The sequence below is a fragment of the Notamacropus eugenii genome, chromosome 2, assembly GCF_028372415.1.
Source record: "Notamacropus eugenii isolate mMacEug1 chromosome 2, mMacEug1.pri_v2, whole genome shotgun sequence".
NCBI lineage: Eukaryota > Metazoa > Chordata > Mammalia > Diprotodontia > Macropodidae > Notamacropus > Notamacropus eugenii.
In genome coordinates, this window is record NC_092873.1 from 4004944 (window position 1) to 4020682 (window position 15739).

The 15739-nt window shown below is 38.1% G+C and overlaps 1 protein-coding gene and 1 pseudogene across 1 annotated transcript; both read right to left on the minus strand.

Annotated features, from left to right (window-relative positions):
- Positions 1 to 300: 300 nt before the first annotated feature.
- LOC140523335 (olfactory receptor 5B12-like) lies at positions 301 to 1239 on the minus strand. Its single transcript, XM_072638258.1, has one exon. The coding sequence runs from the start codon at positions 1237 to 1239 to the stop codon at positions 301 to 303; it is 939 nt and encodes a 312-aa protein (XP_072494359.1).
- An 11273-nt stretch (positions 1240 to 12512) lies between these two features.
- LOC140523336 (olfactory receptor 5B2-like) lies at positions 12513 to 13446 on the minus strand (annotated as a pseudogene).
- Between the last annotated feature and the right edge of the window lie 2293 nt (positions 13447 to 15739).

Consider the following 15739-nt stretch of genomic DNA (forward strand, 5'->3'; position numbering starts at 1 on the left):
GTTTTACCATACCACGTTATGCCTAGCAAATGTAGGAGAAGGGGCAGCTATGGGGCAAAGTGGATAGAGCAATGGCTCTGGGATCAGGAGAGCCTGAATTCAAATCTGACCTCAGAGAATATACTTCTTAGCTGTTGTGACTGGGTAAGTCACTTATCCTGACTGCCTAAGGAAAACAAGGGAAGAAAAGAAAAATTGGGAGAGAGCACTTATGAACTTTAAGAGATATCTGAAAATAGGGTCTGCAACATTGAGAAAAAAAAGTTGAGATAGTATTTTATTGCTTAAAAAAGTACAAAGCTAAGAAAATCTTTGCCCCCAAGTAGCTTTCCTGAAATCACTCTTTACGTCTTTGTTCCTCAAGCTATAGACCAGAGGGTTTAGCATGGGAATGGCCATAGTGTAGAACACTGACACAACTTTGTCTCTGTTCATGGAGTGACTGGAGTTGGGTATGAAATAAATGAAACTGGCTGTCCCATACAATAGACAGACTACGGCCAGATGAGAGGCACAGGTAGAAAATCCTTTCTTCTGACTCTCAGCAGAGTTTATCCTCAGGATGGTTATAAAGATGAACAGGTAGGACTTCAAGATGAGTAGGATGGCACAGAAGGCACTGAACCCTCCAAATAAAAAGACCACCCATTGAGTGGTGTGGGTATCAGAGTAGGAGAGAGACAAAAGGATAGGAATATCACAGAAGAAGTGATGGATCACATTGGACCTACAAAAGGACAGGTTGAAGGTGAAATATGTGTGGGTCATAGAATCCAGAAAGCCACAGACATAGGAACCAACTTCCAGAGCAGCACAAACATTTGATGGCTTGGTGGTGTTGTAATGCAGGGGTCTACACACAGCCGCCTGGTGATCATAGGCCGTAGCAGCGAGGAGATAATTTTCAATGCATGCAAACGCCACAAAAAAGAACACTTGTGTAGCACATCCATTGTAAGAGATGACCTTATTCCCTGTGAGAAATCCAGTCATGACTTTGGGTGTAATAACTGAGGAGTAACCAAAATCCACCAGGGAGAGGTTACTGAGGAAAAAGTACATGGGAGTGTGGAGATGAGAATCCCAGGAGATCAAGGCTACCATCCCCAGGTTCCCCACCATGGTGATGAGGTAGATGAGGGTGAACAGAATGAAAAATGGCACCTGAAGCTCTGGGGCATCTGCTAATCCCAAAAGGATGAACTCTTTCACGCGTGTCCTCTTCCCCATAGATGTCATTTGGGAGCTAGATCACTGACTTGTAAAACAGAAAAAAAAATTAGAATAAACTCCCTGTAATTAATCATCTTCAAAGACTCCTCTAGTAGCAGAGGTGGTGATTGGGAGGGTCTAGAAGCATCTCAATGATGTCATGCTGAATATTTAGGAGCAGCAGATGAGATGATCACAAATTCCTTTGGGGGAAAGGGTCCTTGCCTACCATTTTTCTGTAGCTGTAGCTACAGTGGGGATAAAGGAAATCCTGAGACACTTACATCTGTCTGACCTTAGACATGTCACTTAAATTTTCTTTCTGCCTCAATTTCCTTAGCTGTGAAATAGGGCTAATAATTCCATCTACTCCACAGAGTTGCTGGAGCAAAAATGGAATATTTGTAAAGTGTTTATAATCTTCACATTGCATAGACATACATATGTGTGTATATATCTTTATGCATGTATACACATACACACACACATAAAATTAGGAACATGTACATACGTATATTATATATAAAATATGCGTGTTACAATATTGACATATATAGGTATATTATATAAGACTACATATGCTTATTTACATATACTATCTATTTTTAACTATGTTTACATATACAAATTACATGCACAGACCAATTGAGTTTGGGTAGAAACACATCCATGTGAATGCATGCATATTCTTATGCATGCATTCACATACATTTGTATATAAACACAAACCAATGAGTTTGGGGCATGAACACACATACACACGTATGTGCACACAAAGGCACAAAAACTAAGAAACCAATTGGATTAACCTCATGAAATGTCTTACACAAAAGCTCTATTTTGAAGAATGATTCTGGAGGTAATATTTTGATATCAAATTCCAGGTTTTCCTGGCCTGTCCTGAGTGAGGAAAAGTTTGCTAGCTCACCTTGACCATAATGTTGAATATGTGAAGAGAGTAACATGACATAGCAAAAGAATGTCACATGGGAGCTAGATTTGGGAGATCTTTGAATGGCACACTGAGGAATTTGTATTCTGTCCTGGAGACAGTAGAGAATCACTGAAACCTTTGAACATAGGACTTCTGTGTTCAGATGATCTAAATTTCATAGCTTTGGAAATCAATCAAAAGAAAGAATAAGCATGACAGAGTAAAGAGAGATCTGGATCTGGTGCCTCAAGACCCAGTTTCAGATCTTGCCTCCATGCTTACTTCCTGAGTGACCTTGGGTTAATCACTTACTGTCCCTTTCATCATTTTCCTCCACTGCAAAAGGGGGTGGACTCAACAACCTTTTAGGTCCTTTCCAGAAATCTATGATCCTACGGTCTTATTTCTCATTTGATGCTTCTTAGAACTATCTGGAAAGCTTGGGAGTACCCTGTCTTCTCCACTATGAAATCCAAAGAGGCCTACGCAGAAGGCAGAGAGTCATTTTTTTTTCTTTTGGTCCCATTCATGAATTGCCACAATGAAAGCAAATGATTATGTGACAGTCAGACTTCCCGTTGTCTCTAATGCTGCAAGAGTTGATGTCATTAATACTGCTCCTGCTGGACCTCCTTCTCACTTGCTTTGCCTGACATATGTTACTTCCTGGGCACTTCATTTCTTTACTCCCTATTAGTCTCATGGCTGCTCCATCAGCTCTTATGGTCACTTCCATTTGTTACCGAGAGACCAGAAAGTTATCTCTTTGAACTAAAATCTCCAATGAATTCTCTACTATCTCTCTTTTAGAAAGTGCAAGCCCCAGTGCACCAAGTCTTAAGAATAGGAGGAAGGGAAAAAACAATAGCAGAAGTAGCGATAACATTAAGAAACTTTGTTTAGAAAAAAGAAAATATTTTGAAGCTCTTCTTCCTTAAAAACTTGTTCTGCTTCTTTCATTGAGATAGGGATACAAATGGTACCCTAAGGGTTAGAAAGAATATTTAGGGATGCTTTTCCAATACTTTGTGAAGTCCTTCCTGAGAGGGTTTGGGGCACATTCTGTAGCTCTTAAGTATTTCCTAAAGTCCTTTTACCCTTATCTTGAAATACCACAAAACTTCTTGTACCAAAAGAATTGTTTTTGTCTCCCTTATCCTGTGAACCCCTGTCCTTCTTATTCCATCAACCATCTCCTTCATCCTGTGTCATAAAACTCTTTCTAATTCTGTCTTTAACCACTACAAAACCCTAAAAGTACCTCATCATCCTAAACATCTACTGGCTTTATAGCTTTCCCTCTACAGAAGCGTGATCTTTCTTCCCCAATATGAGGGCCTTTTCATTAGCTGCCTGCTAAAATATTCCATATACTTTCATGTAATCAAGCTCCCCTTGGCTACAGAGAATGGCTAAGTGAATTCTTTCACACTCAGACCACTCTCTTGAATCTGACATCAACAATACCATTGGACAAAACTGACTTTCCTTTCCAGAAGGAGAGCCTTTTCCCTGGGCCCATGTCTTTGGCACATGGGTCAAAGTACCTTTCAGGCAACTAGTTAGAATTTATAGTTTAATTCTGCTTTTTAAAACTATATCTCCTACTCACTGAGATCTATGTCTCTGTCATGGGTCTTCTTAGAATTTAATTACAATAGATCAGTTGAATTTGCTGCTAATTTTTGGCATGCTAAACTATGCTCAGTTGGATTTTGATTTAGGTTTTTACTTGCATGAACTGCCATAGGATCTTCATGCATGTAGTGTCTCATTTTTCAGTTCTAAAACGTTTTTTTCTCTTATTGAAAAAGCTGGTGGAGGAAACAGAACAGAGGGAAACCTACCCCAAGGTCAAGATCTTTGTTTCCCTCCAACCTAGAAACATTACTGGATTTTCATATGTTTAATTATCAGAAAATCCTGTTTAGGCTTAGAGCCCACCTAGTACAAACAAAAAAATCTAGAACTGGAAAGTGAGGGAGGGATAACCCTGGAGGTGCCTCTTAACAATTAAAATGACAAGACACATTCTTCCAGTATGTTGGATGGACCTGTGCACTATAGGATTTACTGGAAAGCTTCCACGAAAATCTGCTGCCTAGAGGCAGTTACATAGCATACTGTATAGAGCCCTGACAAAGTTACAGACACCTGAGTTCAAATCTAGCCTCAGACATTTACTAGTTATGTGACCCTAGGCAAGTCACTTTGTCTATTTCCCCCTCAGTTTCCTCATATGTAAAATGGAAATAATCATGAAGATCAAATGAGACCATGTTCTTTTAGTGTATAGTTGACAGATCCATTAATTATTATTAATTAACATAGTCCTGCCTCTGATCATGCAAGTTTAATGTCCCTGAGAAAGTTACTTAACCTCTTGTTGCCACAGGCAACTTTTGAGGACTACAAGGTGAAGGGAAGGTGCCTATCAACATTGATTACTGTCAGTCTTTTAAACGTGAGAATCTGAGACCCATCATACATGTAGGCTCTCAGTACATGCTTCTGCCATGACTCTGCCATAAACACATCTTTCATTAAGGAGAACTGGTACTCTGTCTCTCTCTTGTAAAATATATTTCTACTAGTCTCATTCCCTTTAGCTCATCCCTAGCCTATGCCATGTGATTCTGAAAGTCACCTACAACTTTACCTCATGAATTTTGCTCTATGACTCTTGGTTTTAATAATTACAACAGCTAACAATAATAGCACTGAAAATTTGCAAAGCCCATTATGTAGAATGGTGGTCCTAGAGTCAGGAAGCCTCCTCTAGCTGAGCTGACATCTGACCCCAGATAATTACTAGTCTGGACAAATCATTTAACCCTTCTTGCCTCAGTTTTCTCATTGGTAAAATGAGGTAGAGAAGAAATTGCAAGTTAGTCCAGTGTCTTTGCCAATAAAACCTCAAATGAAGTCTCAAAGAATGGACACAACTAAAAAAGTGTGAACAACAAAATAACATATCTCATTTAATCCTCCCATGAACTTTGTAAAGGAGATGCTTTTTTAACCTTCAGTTTACAGATGAGCAACCCAAGACTGAAAAACTAGGTTACTTTCCAAGGGTCACAGTTAGTAAATGTTCTGAAGCAGTATTTGAATCTTGCAGGTTGTCTCCTTTATTGAGCAATGAGGTCCTTGAAAACATAGAGCATTTGAATGTTTTTGTATACCCAGAATTCAGTGTAGTACCTATCACATGCATAATAAATACCAATTGACTGAGTGACAATTATTTCTTATCGATTTCTTTCTCATTCTGAAATGGAGGTTTTGTTACCCACGTGAACTATGTCCCGAGGTTTTGTGTTTGTGTTCTTTTGGATGAGAGAAAACTTTGAAATATCTAAAGTGTTTAGACATGAGAGTTTCAATTAACTCTATAAGCTATGAGGTTTAAATATGACAACAGATGTAAAGGGTTCTGAGGGACGTACAGTCACTGGAAGAAAAGGACAGAAAATAGTCTACAACATAAGGTCTTTGAGATAGTAAGGAGTCATGGATAAAGGTCTAGATTTGGAGTCAGGAAGACCTGGGTTTGAATCCCACTTCAGACACTTAATAGCTGTAGGACCCTGAAAGCCTCAACCCTAATCTTCTCATTTACAGAATAGTGGCAATATTAATTATGGCATTTACTTCAAAGATTTGCAGTGTTTGTTTTTTTGAGCTAATGCATGAAAAATCTCCTTAAAATGTGATTTATTACTGTGGTCAAGAACCATGTCGTATATAATTTTGTATTATTCTCCCTCTCATCAGTGTTCCTTCCCTACATTAACCTAGTGCTCCTTATGTATTTTTAAAAATATTCTTTTTTTTTTTGGCTAAAGATGTATCTGTGTAAAAGCCACAGCTCTGACTCATTCTTGGATGCTTTTGATTTATTACAGAAAACTCAGATTAAAAACCTGTAGCATTGTAGACAACATTTATGAGAATTTATACACCCTTTAGAGTTTGCCAAGTACTTTGCGTACTTTATTTTATGGGAAAGTACTATTGTCATTATTAGCTTCCATTTTCCCAATGAGGACACTAGGTCTCAGAAAGTTTTCAAGTACTTGCCTATGGTCACATTGCTACTAAGTGCCAGGGGCAGCTGGCATCCTTATCTGTAAGTACATCCCTCAATCCAATGTCACAAATACTTCTCCTTTCTTTGCATTCTGGAATCTAGAATGTGATATCTGAGAACCAACCTGATATTAAGAAAAAGACCGATGCTGCTCCAGAAGGGAAGGTCAATCAAGGCTCTAGTCATATGAGTGTTAGGATGAATAGCAAATATCAGATGAATGAATGAGTGACTCTGAGAGGTTCTGCCTACATGCCAACGAACCCACAAAGAATCATATTTGTTTGTCAGTGGCTGAAGACAGTGATCAGTATGGGCTTTATACAGACTCTGGTGGCTAATCTCCTAAGGACTCTTATTCTCCCTTGGGGACACTGCATAGCTTTTGAAGCAACTCATGAAAATAATGAGTCCTTAAACTTTGCTCTAACCATAGGACCAAACTTGATTGCTTAGGGAGTTCCTTTTCTTCTTTTCCATTTTCACTCTAACTCATTATCAGTGTGGTGAAGTAGAGAGCATCTCGGATTTGGTAGTTCAGAAGCCTCAGCTCTTAATATTTATTTGGTCATTTCCTTACTGATTGTAGCAAGTTAGTCAACTCTCCCAGTTTCTCAGTTCCCAACGAGCAAATTTTTCAGTTTGCTTCCCTGTAAAACAGGGATAATGACCTCTTCTCTGTATACCTTGAAGGGCTAGAATTAAATATAATATTAGATGTGAAAAATTAGGGACACTAATTATTGATACAATCTTAGGGAAGTCACAGTTTTCGGTTCTGCAAAATAAGATGATTCTATTCTCTCTCCCTGCCTTCCATGGATAATGTGAGAAAAGTGCTTTCTAAAACTATAAATACACGAGCTATTATGTTTTCATTACTATTCCTCTTTCAGTCTTGCCTGAAGTCTAGCCATTGGGAGTGTGTCCCATGTATTCATCTTGTACTGTTTTCCTCTGCTTAGTGGATTTATTCCTGAAGGACACATGTATGTAGAGCTACAGTATAGTGATAGGTCTGGGCAACCTTGTAAGTTTCATTTATCTTTTTTTATCAAAAAATTTACCAAAGTCTAAAAGATGGGGAGGGGCAATGTAGGCTGCATGATAGGATAATAAAGTTAATTCAGACCTGGTAGAATATCTAATTTCAAAGGCAAGTCATTGATGTAGTGATGATACTTAGAAAAGAAAACCTATATTGACCCAGAGAGTTTTCCTTGGAGTTGTGTTGTTTCATAGTTTTATCAATGACTTGGATGTAGGCCTAGATGAAAAAGTTGTCAGATGAACAAATAGGGCAGCAAAGCTTCCTATTTGAATGGCATTCAGGTGGTAATGTGCTTAGAGCACTGGACTTGGATTCAGGAAGAGCTGAGGTGTAACCCAATCTCAAATACTTGTGTGTTCATCCTTCATTGCCGAGGAAGACCATGCCATCAGAGAAAAGATGACATGACTTTCACTTGACTTTGTTTTTTTAAGTGAAGGAGGGCTATGCAGGTCACCAGCCGCACTACTCCTCGAGAGCCATCTGAATCCAGTGACCAGATGTTCATCAGGATTACTGGAGATGACCCAGGATGAGGCAATTGTGGTTAAGTGACTTGCCCAAGGTCACACAACTAGTGTCTGAGTGTCTGAGGTGAGATTTGAACTCAGGTCCTCCTGATTCCTGCACTGGGGCTGAATATTATATGGGCAGCTAGGTGGTGCAGTGGACAGAGAACCAGTGCAGGAGTCAGGAGGACCTGAGTGACAAAAAGACAATGACTAAATGGAAAATTTTATATGTAAGGTCCAGTGGAAACATAAGGAAAAAATAAAAGGCTACTTATAAGGGACTCATTAAGATCAAACTGTTTAGTTCTTAGATCAAACTGTTTACTTCTTAGATATGGAAATGTTATCAGTATCTTATACTGTTATCATAACCTGATTTTCATCAGTTCTTGGTTAAAGAAGGAACAAGAGATATACATACATTTCTATGCTTAATAATAAGTGTGAGATAAAAAGAGAGGCTGAGGGCAATAGATTGTAAAAATGGGATGAAGGGAAATTCCAAAGTAGCAGATTTAATTTTGAATGTGGATAGGATAAATTCACTCATAAAAGAGAAAGGGATAGAAGAATGGATTAAACATCAGAATACTGACTTTCTAGTTCAGATTCAATCACTTACTAACTTGGCAAATCCGTCAGCTTCTCCAAACCTCATTTTACTCATCTGCAAAGTACAGATAATTATCACTTCTCCATACATCTTTAAAGGGGTGTTGTATGAACCCAAGGTAATACTAGATAAGGAAAAATAATTTTTCTTTGTTGTTGAGTCCATTCTGTTGTGTCTGAGTCTCTGTGATTCCATTTTGAATATTCTTGGAAAAGTTACTTGCTATTTCCTTCTCCAACTCATTTTGCAGATGGGGAAACTGAGTCAAACAGTAAATGAGTTGCTCAGGGTCATACAGCTAGTTAAGTGTCTGAAGTCATATTTGAATTCAAGAAAATGAGATTTTCTGATGTAAGGCTCAGTACTCTATTCACTCTACCACCTCCCTGCTTAAGCCAGACAGTCTCTCTAACAGGAAAGAATCCGACAATATTTTTTGGACTATAGTATTTATTTCAAGTATTTGTTTTTATTGCTCCACAATCTCTACCACTTGTGAGGAGTAAGAGGGTGAAGAAAATCAATCTTACATCTGGATTGGGGGTACACTGTTGAGTCAAGACTTAGGTGAGTAGAATTCGACTCTTATTAGAAATGTAGTCAGGATAGCCAACATAAAGGGAGGTTTAAAAAATATTTTCCCTTCCCAAGGGCTGATGTGGTAGCTTTTGCATCACTATGGACAAGAAGTTTGACCACGTTATGCCCTGTATAGGGATATCTGCTGCTATCATAATAGAATACAGGCCCCAGTATCTTGGAGGAGGGCCTATGTTCTGCTTCTTAAATTTAATTCAATGGACATTTATTAAGCTCCTACTATGTGCCAGGCACTGTGCTAAGATTGGGTACACAAAAAGAGGCGAAAGAGAGTCCCCGTCCTCAAGGAGCATATAGTGTATGGCCAGATGTATGCAATGAGGACCTTCTCTTGGGTCTCCTTTGCACATGGTGATGGAGTTGGCAGGATGTGTAACTAGCCTTCACGTTCTTGGCTTCCTCTTATGTGAGGTGAAAACTTCTAGGGTAGGTCCAGTACTGCATAATACATTCATTTTCATGGCTAGTTTAGGCATGGATCAATTGTATTACTGATGCAACTTGTCAGGTACTGGCTTGAAAAACCGTGTCATTCCACTTGGATTCCTTGGGGAAGGTTTCCCTTTCAGTAGTCAGATAAGTAACATATATTTATCAAGTTTTCAATTTGGTTGCTATACAGGCTCACATATACATATACACGTATATGTGTGTGTATATGCATATGTGTATGTATTTATATGCATATACATATATGTCTATATGCATGAGATCTTTAGATTTTTATTAGACTCACAAAGATTTTTCATGTTGATTAATTCTCTTTTTATTGTTTATGAATTCTCTTTGATTTAACATAATTAAAATTATTCTTTTGATCTTCCATGATCCCCTTTATTCCTTCCTTTCTCATGAACTTTTATGCTTTCCATAGTGTTGAAAATAAGTTTTTCCTTGCTCCTCCAATTTACATATGATCTCTTTTATCTAAGACATGTATCAAAAGGGAGTTTGTCTCCAAGAGTTTTGTTGGTCCATACATTTCTGACAGACTGCTTTCTGCTTTTTCCAGAAGTTTTTAATCGAAGAGGGAGTGTACGAAAGATATTTGGGTTTTTTTGACACTATGCTATCACATTCATCTGAATTACTATTTCATTCATCAAATCAGTGCCACTGATCAATCTCTCTATATTTGCAAATGAAAATCCCATTATTTGGATGATGCTTACTGATGAAAATTTGAGATCTGATGCTGTTGTGCCTCTTTTCCCTCCATATTTCTGCATTATTGCCTCTGAGCTTATTGACCTTATGTTTCTCCAGACAATTCCAACATTACTCTTCTAACTCTAGAATGTAATCATATAGTAATCAATGTAGTTTATTTATGGCTCTAGAGATTTTTGAAGATTGAAGTGATATCATGAAACATTTTCAGGAGAAATATTTTGTAATTATATGGTGAAGACAGACTGAAGGTAGAATTCAGACAAAGTTCAATTAGGCAATTTTAATATTCTGCCTGAGATGTAATGGTGGCTCAACCAAGAGTTGTGGCCTATGTGAGAATGAGTAGAAGGAGATATTACAGATTGAAATTTTTTCCTTCATCTCTCTATTTGTCTTTGTATTGCTTACAGTTTTTACTCATTAGAGGTTGCAATGTTGCTGGTTCTCACCCATATAGCCTTGCTCAAAGAATATTGGTGCTTCCAACAATGCTTCTGCGTATATGTCTGTGTTAGGGGACAAGTGGCATTGCAGAAAAGGTTGCATAATTTCCCAGATGCAATCCTACAAACTTTAATTTTCCTCTCCAGTGATCCCCTGGACTCATCCATCGTCACTGTTTTTCCATAGCTAGCTCAATGGACTGTCCATCCTATTCTATATAATGATTTGATCAATATTTGGTCTTCATCCTTTATTTGTGCAAATGGTCATGGATTTAACTGAGGCAACTAATTCAACAGATCAGGTCTTAATCAGATACTCATATTTGCTTTGCTAATAGCAGAATACTTTACTTTCATTACTTCACTCATTTTGAACAATATGCATTCCTCAAACAAACCCTAGTCATTAACATTAGACATATGCCATCTCCAAATATTCATTCATACCCAGATTGTAGAAAGAGACTCAGATCATGTTTTCTGTTTAGTATTTTATTTTTCCCAATTACGTGTAAAACAATTTTAACATTCGTTTTTTTTTTAAATTTTGAGTTCAAAATTCTCTCCCTTCTTCCCTCTATCAACCCCTACTTGAGAAGGCGTGCAGTTTGATATAAGTTACACTTGTGCAGTCATGTAAACATCTCCTTATTAGTCATGATGTGAAAGAAAATACAAACGAAAAGAACCCAAAGAAAAATTAAGACAAGTTTTTTATGGAAGAATAAGGTCTGAGGCTAGATTGTAAAGGATTAAGAGGAGAGTAGGAGTAGAAAAAGAGGAGGTAAATATCATAGATAGCCTTTTTGAAGAGTTTCCCTACAAAAGGCAGGAGAGGACAATAGTTAGGGAGATAAAGGGATTAAGGGAGGCTTTTGTAAAAGAATGAAAATTCAATATTCTCATGCTAAATAACACATGTAGATTTCACAGAAATGGCTCACCTTTTGCACGTAATCATTGAATATGTATTGAACTTTGTTTTATCTTCATACCAAAGAAGATGTAACCATGTAAAGAACACAAGGGTCCTAGACAGAGGATGCAGTGGATACAATATTGGACTTCAAATTAGGAAAACTTGGGTTCAGATACTTGTTTTGATTTATTTGTAGCATAATCTTGGATAAGTCACTTAGTTTACTAAAATTTCCATTTTCTTTTCTAGAAAAGGAGGGGATTGGAATTAATGAAATTTAAATTTAAATGAAATTTAACTTAAAGAGAATCTATGATCCCACAAAAAGACTCAAAGAAATCGTCATCTTCCCTAAATGGAAATTGAATTTTGGGTTGTCCTAGAGAAATTCCTCTTCTTGGTATCTTTTATTGGTAATCCCTTCTGGATTTGTAGTCCCATTCTGTGGTCTAGTGTTTTTCAAGAAGGAAAAATTACTTGGTGGGCTGCTGAGCAAGTCTTCCCATGCAACTTGTACTTCTCTCTAACTCCCTTCCTTTCATTCTCAGGTAAGAAATATGAAAATGATCATTTTTCTTCTCCAACAGCTGTGACTTTGATCTTTGAAAATGATCCTAGGCAAAAAACTATAGTATATATAATCTTAGTATTACCTAACTCTAATTCCAGTTATTTTTACTATATTATATTATGCCTAGCAAATGTAGAATTAGGGGCTGCTAGGGAGCAAAGTGAATAGACCACTGGCTCTGGGGTCAGGAGAGCCTGAGTTCAAATCTAATCTCTGATATCACACTTACTAACTGATGTGACTCTTGGCAAATCATTTATCCTAACTGCTTCAGGAAAAAAAGAAAGAAAAGAAAAAAGTAGGAGAGAGAAATTTTACACTTTAGGACATATCTGAAAATGAGAAAAAAAAGTTGAGATACTGTTTTGTCACTTAATAAAGTACAAACCTAAGAAAATCTTTGCCTCCAGGTAGCTTTCCTGAAAGCACTCTTGACATCTTTGTTCCTCAAGCTATAGACCAGAGGGTTCAGCATGGGAATGACCATGGTGTAGAATACTGACATGACTTTGTTTGTGTCCAAGGAATTTCTGGAGCTGGGTTTGAAGTAAACGAAACTGGCTGTCCCGTACAAGAGACAGACTACTGACAGATGAGAGGCACAGGTAGAGAAGGCTTTTTGCTGACCCTCAGCAGAGTGCATCCTCAGGATGGTTATAAAGATGAACAGGTAGGACTTTAAGATGACTAGGATGGCACAGAAAGCACTGAGCCCTCCAAATAAAAAGACTACCCATTGAGTGGTGTGGGTATCAGAACAGGAGAGAGCTAGGAGGACAGGAATATCACAGAAGAAGTGGTGGATCACATTGGACCTACAAAAGGACAGACTGAAAGTGAAAAATGTATTGATGGCAGAATACAGAAAGCCACAGATATAGGAACCAACTGCCAGAGCCGCACAAACATTTGATGTCATGGTGGTGGTGTAATAGAGGGGCCTACACACAGCTGCTTGGCGATCATAGGCCATAGCAGCCAGGAGATAATTTTCAGTGGATGCAAAGACTACAAAAAAGAACATTTGTGTAGCACATCCATTGTAAGAGATGACCTTATTCCTTGTGAGAAATCCAGCCATGACTTTGGGTGTAATAACTGAGGAGTAACCAAAATCTACCAGAGAGAGATTACTGAGGAAAAAGTACATGGGCGTGTGGAGGTGGGTGTCCCAGGAGATCAACCATCCCCAGGTTCCCCACCATGGTGATAAGGTAGATGAGGGTGAACAGAATGAAGAATGGCACCTGAAGCTCTGGGTCATCTGTTAATCCCAAAAGGATGAACTCTTTCATACGTGTCATGTTCCCCATAGATGTCATTTGGGAGCTAGGTCATTGACCTGTAAAACAGAAAAATCATTAGAACTAACTCCTTGCAATTAATCATTGTCAAAGACTTTTCTAGTAGCAGGGGTGGTGATAGGGTGGGTTTGGAAGTAACATAATGATTCCATGCTGAATATTTGGGTTCAACAGATTGGATGATCCCAAGTTTCTTTGGGGAAAGGGGCCTTCACTTACCATTTTTCAGTAGCTGCAGCTAGGTGCCAGTGGGGATAGAAGACTCAGACTTCTCTCAGGAAGTCCTGAGACACTTGTACCTGTGTGATCTTGGACATGTCACTTAAACTCTGTCTGCTTTAATTTCCTTTGCTGTGAAACAGGGATAATAATTGTATGTAATCCACAGGGTTGCTAAGGTTGAAATGGTGTATTTGTAAAGTCTTTATAATCTTCATATTACACACACATAAATATGTGTTCATACACATAAACAAAAATGCAAATATGTTCATACATACATTATATGTAATATATGTGTATTACAGTATTCATATAAATATAGTTATATAATACATGCCTCTCTATTGGCTTAGCTATACATCCTATCTATGCATTTATTTATAGGTGTGTTTTTACACAAAATATGCACAAACCAATTGAGTATTCATCCAAACACACATATAGATGCACATTTATTCTTAGACATATATGGACATATATGTGTACATAAGCACAAACCAATTGGGTTTTGGTATTAACACAAATACACACATGAATACATGCACAAAGGTCCAGAAACTAACAAACCAATTGGATTGACCTCAGGAAAGTCCCTATAGAAGAACTCCAACTTGAACAATGGCCATGGTGAGTAAGGAGGATGTTTTTGATATCAAGTTTCATGTTTGTGTGAAGTGTCCTGAATGAAGAAAAGTCTACTCGCCCAGGTTGACCATAATGTTGAACGTATGAAGGGGGGTAACGTGACATACAAAAAAGAATGGCACAAGGGGACTACATTTGGGGGATCTTTGAATGTCACACTCTACTGTCCCAAAGACAGTACAGAAGCACTGAAAACCTTTGAGCATGCGAGTGGCCTGTTCAGATGATCTACGTTTCATAATTGCAAAAATCAATGAAAAGAAAGAGGAAGCATGACACAGTAAAGAGAGAACTGGATCTGATGCCGCAGGACCTGGTTTTAGATCTTGCTTCCATATTTAATACTCCTGTCTGATCTTGGGTTAATCACAATTTCCTGCACTGTGCAAAAAGGGGTTGGACTCAATAGGCTTTTAGATCTTTTCCAGAAATCTATTATCTTATGTACTGATTTCTCGTTCATTGTTACTTAGCACCATCTCACAAACTTGGCAATACCCTGTCATCACCACTATATCATCAAAAGACTGAGAGCCATTTTTAATCTTTTTTATCTTTTCATGAATTGCCACGACTAAAGCAAATCCACTTGGAAGTCAGACTTCCTGTAGTGAGCTTCTCTACACATAGGCTAGTCTTAGGATATCAGAATAATGGTCACTCCATCCACAGGCTGTTCTAAAGGGTTTTTCAGTTAGGGAGGCCCTGCTGGAGGTCACACTTCACTACTCTTGTTTTAGGGAATCTATAGTTCTCTCTACACCATAATGAGGCATTGGAATAGGGTTTTAGTGGAAAATGCAAGAAACCTGCCATATTTCATAAATTACAACTTTTTTCTGCAAGGCAATCAGGGTTAAGTGACCTGCATAGAGTTACAGGGTCAAGTGCCTGAGGCCAGATTTGAACTCAGATCCTCCCTACTCTGGTCCTTTGCTCCATTCACTTCACCACCTAGCTGCCTCTTAATTATAACTTTTACATTGCAAAGAAACTTTCCTTAAGATAGAATTTCAGAATCTCAAAGTAGGGAGGGAATAGAGAGGTCATTAAATTTGGGGTATACGGTACAACAGTTTAAAGGAGGACCCTCTGTGTGAGTCCTAGTTTTAAAATGAGAGATGCCCTGTTTGTCCAAGGTACTTCAATTAATTCATTACAAAGGCCCTGCCAAATTAGAAAATACACACATGATATGAAAGCGGAAAGAACAAGGGACCCATGTTAAGATTTTGAGTGTCATAGTGTGATTTATGACATAAAAGTATCCTCTACCAACTGAATCTTTGATAAGAGGACAGTGGGGGATTTTGCAGTCTTCCAAGGCAGTGTCTATATTTGGTGGTGATAGGAGATGGGACAGCTCCAGAGGTGGGTGCATAACATTTCCCTTTGGTATGGCAAATATTCCGTCTCTGACATGTGTGACAGCAATTCCCTTATT

What these genes read in the sequence shown, in the direction of transcription:
- LOC140523335 (XM_072638258.1), bottom strand. Translation starts at nt 1,239, where the DNA reads ATGACATCTATGGGGAAGAGGACACGCGTGAAAGAGTTCATCCTTTTG.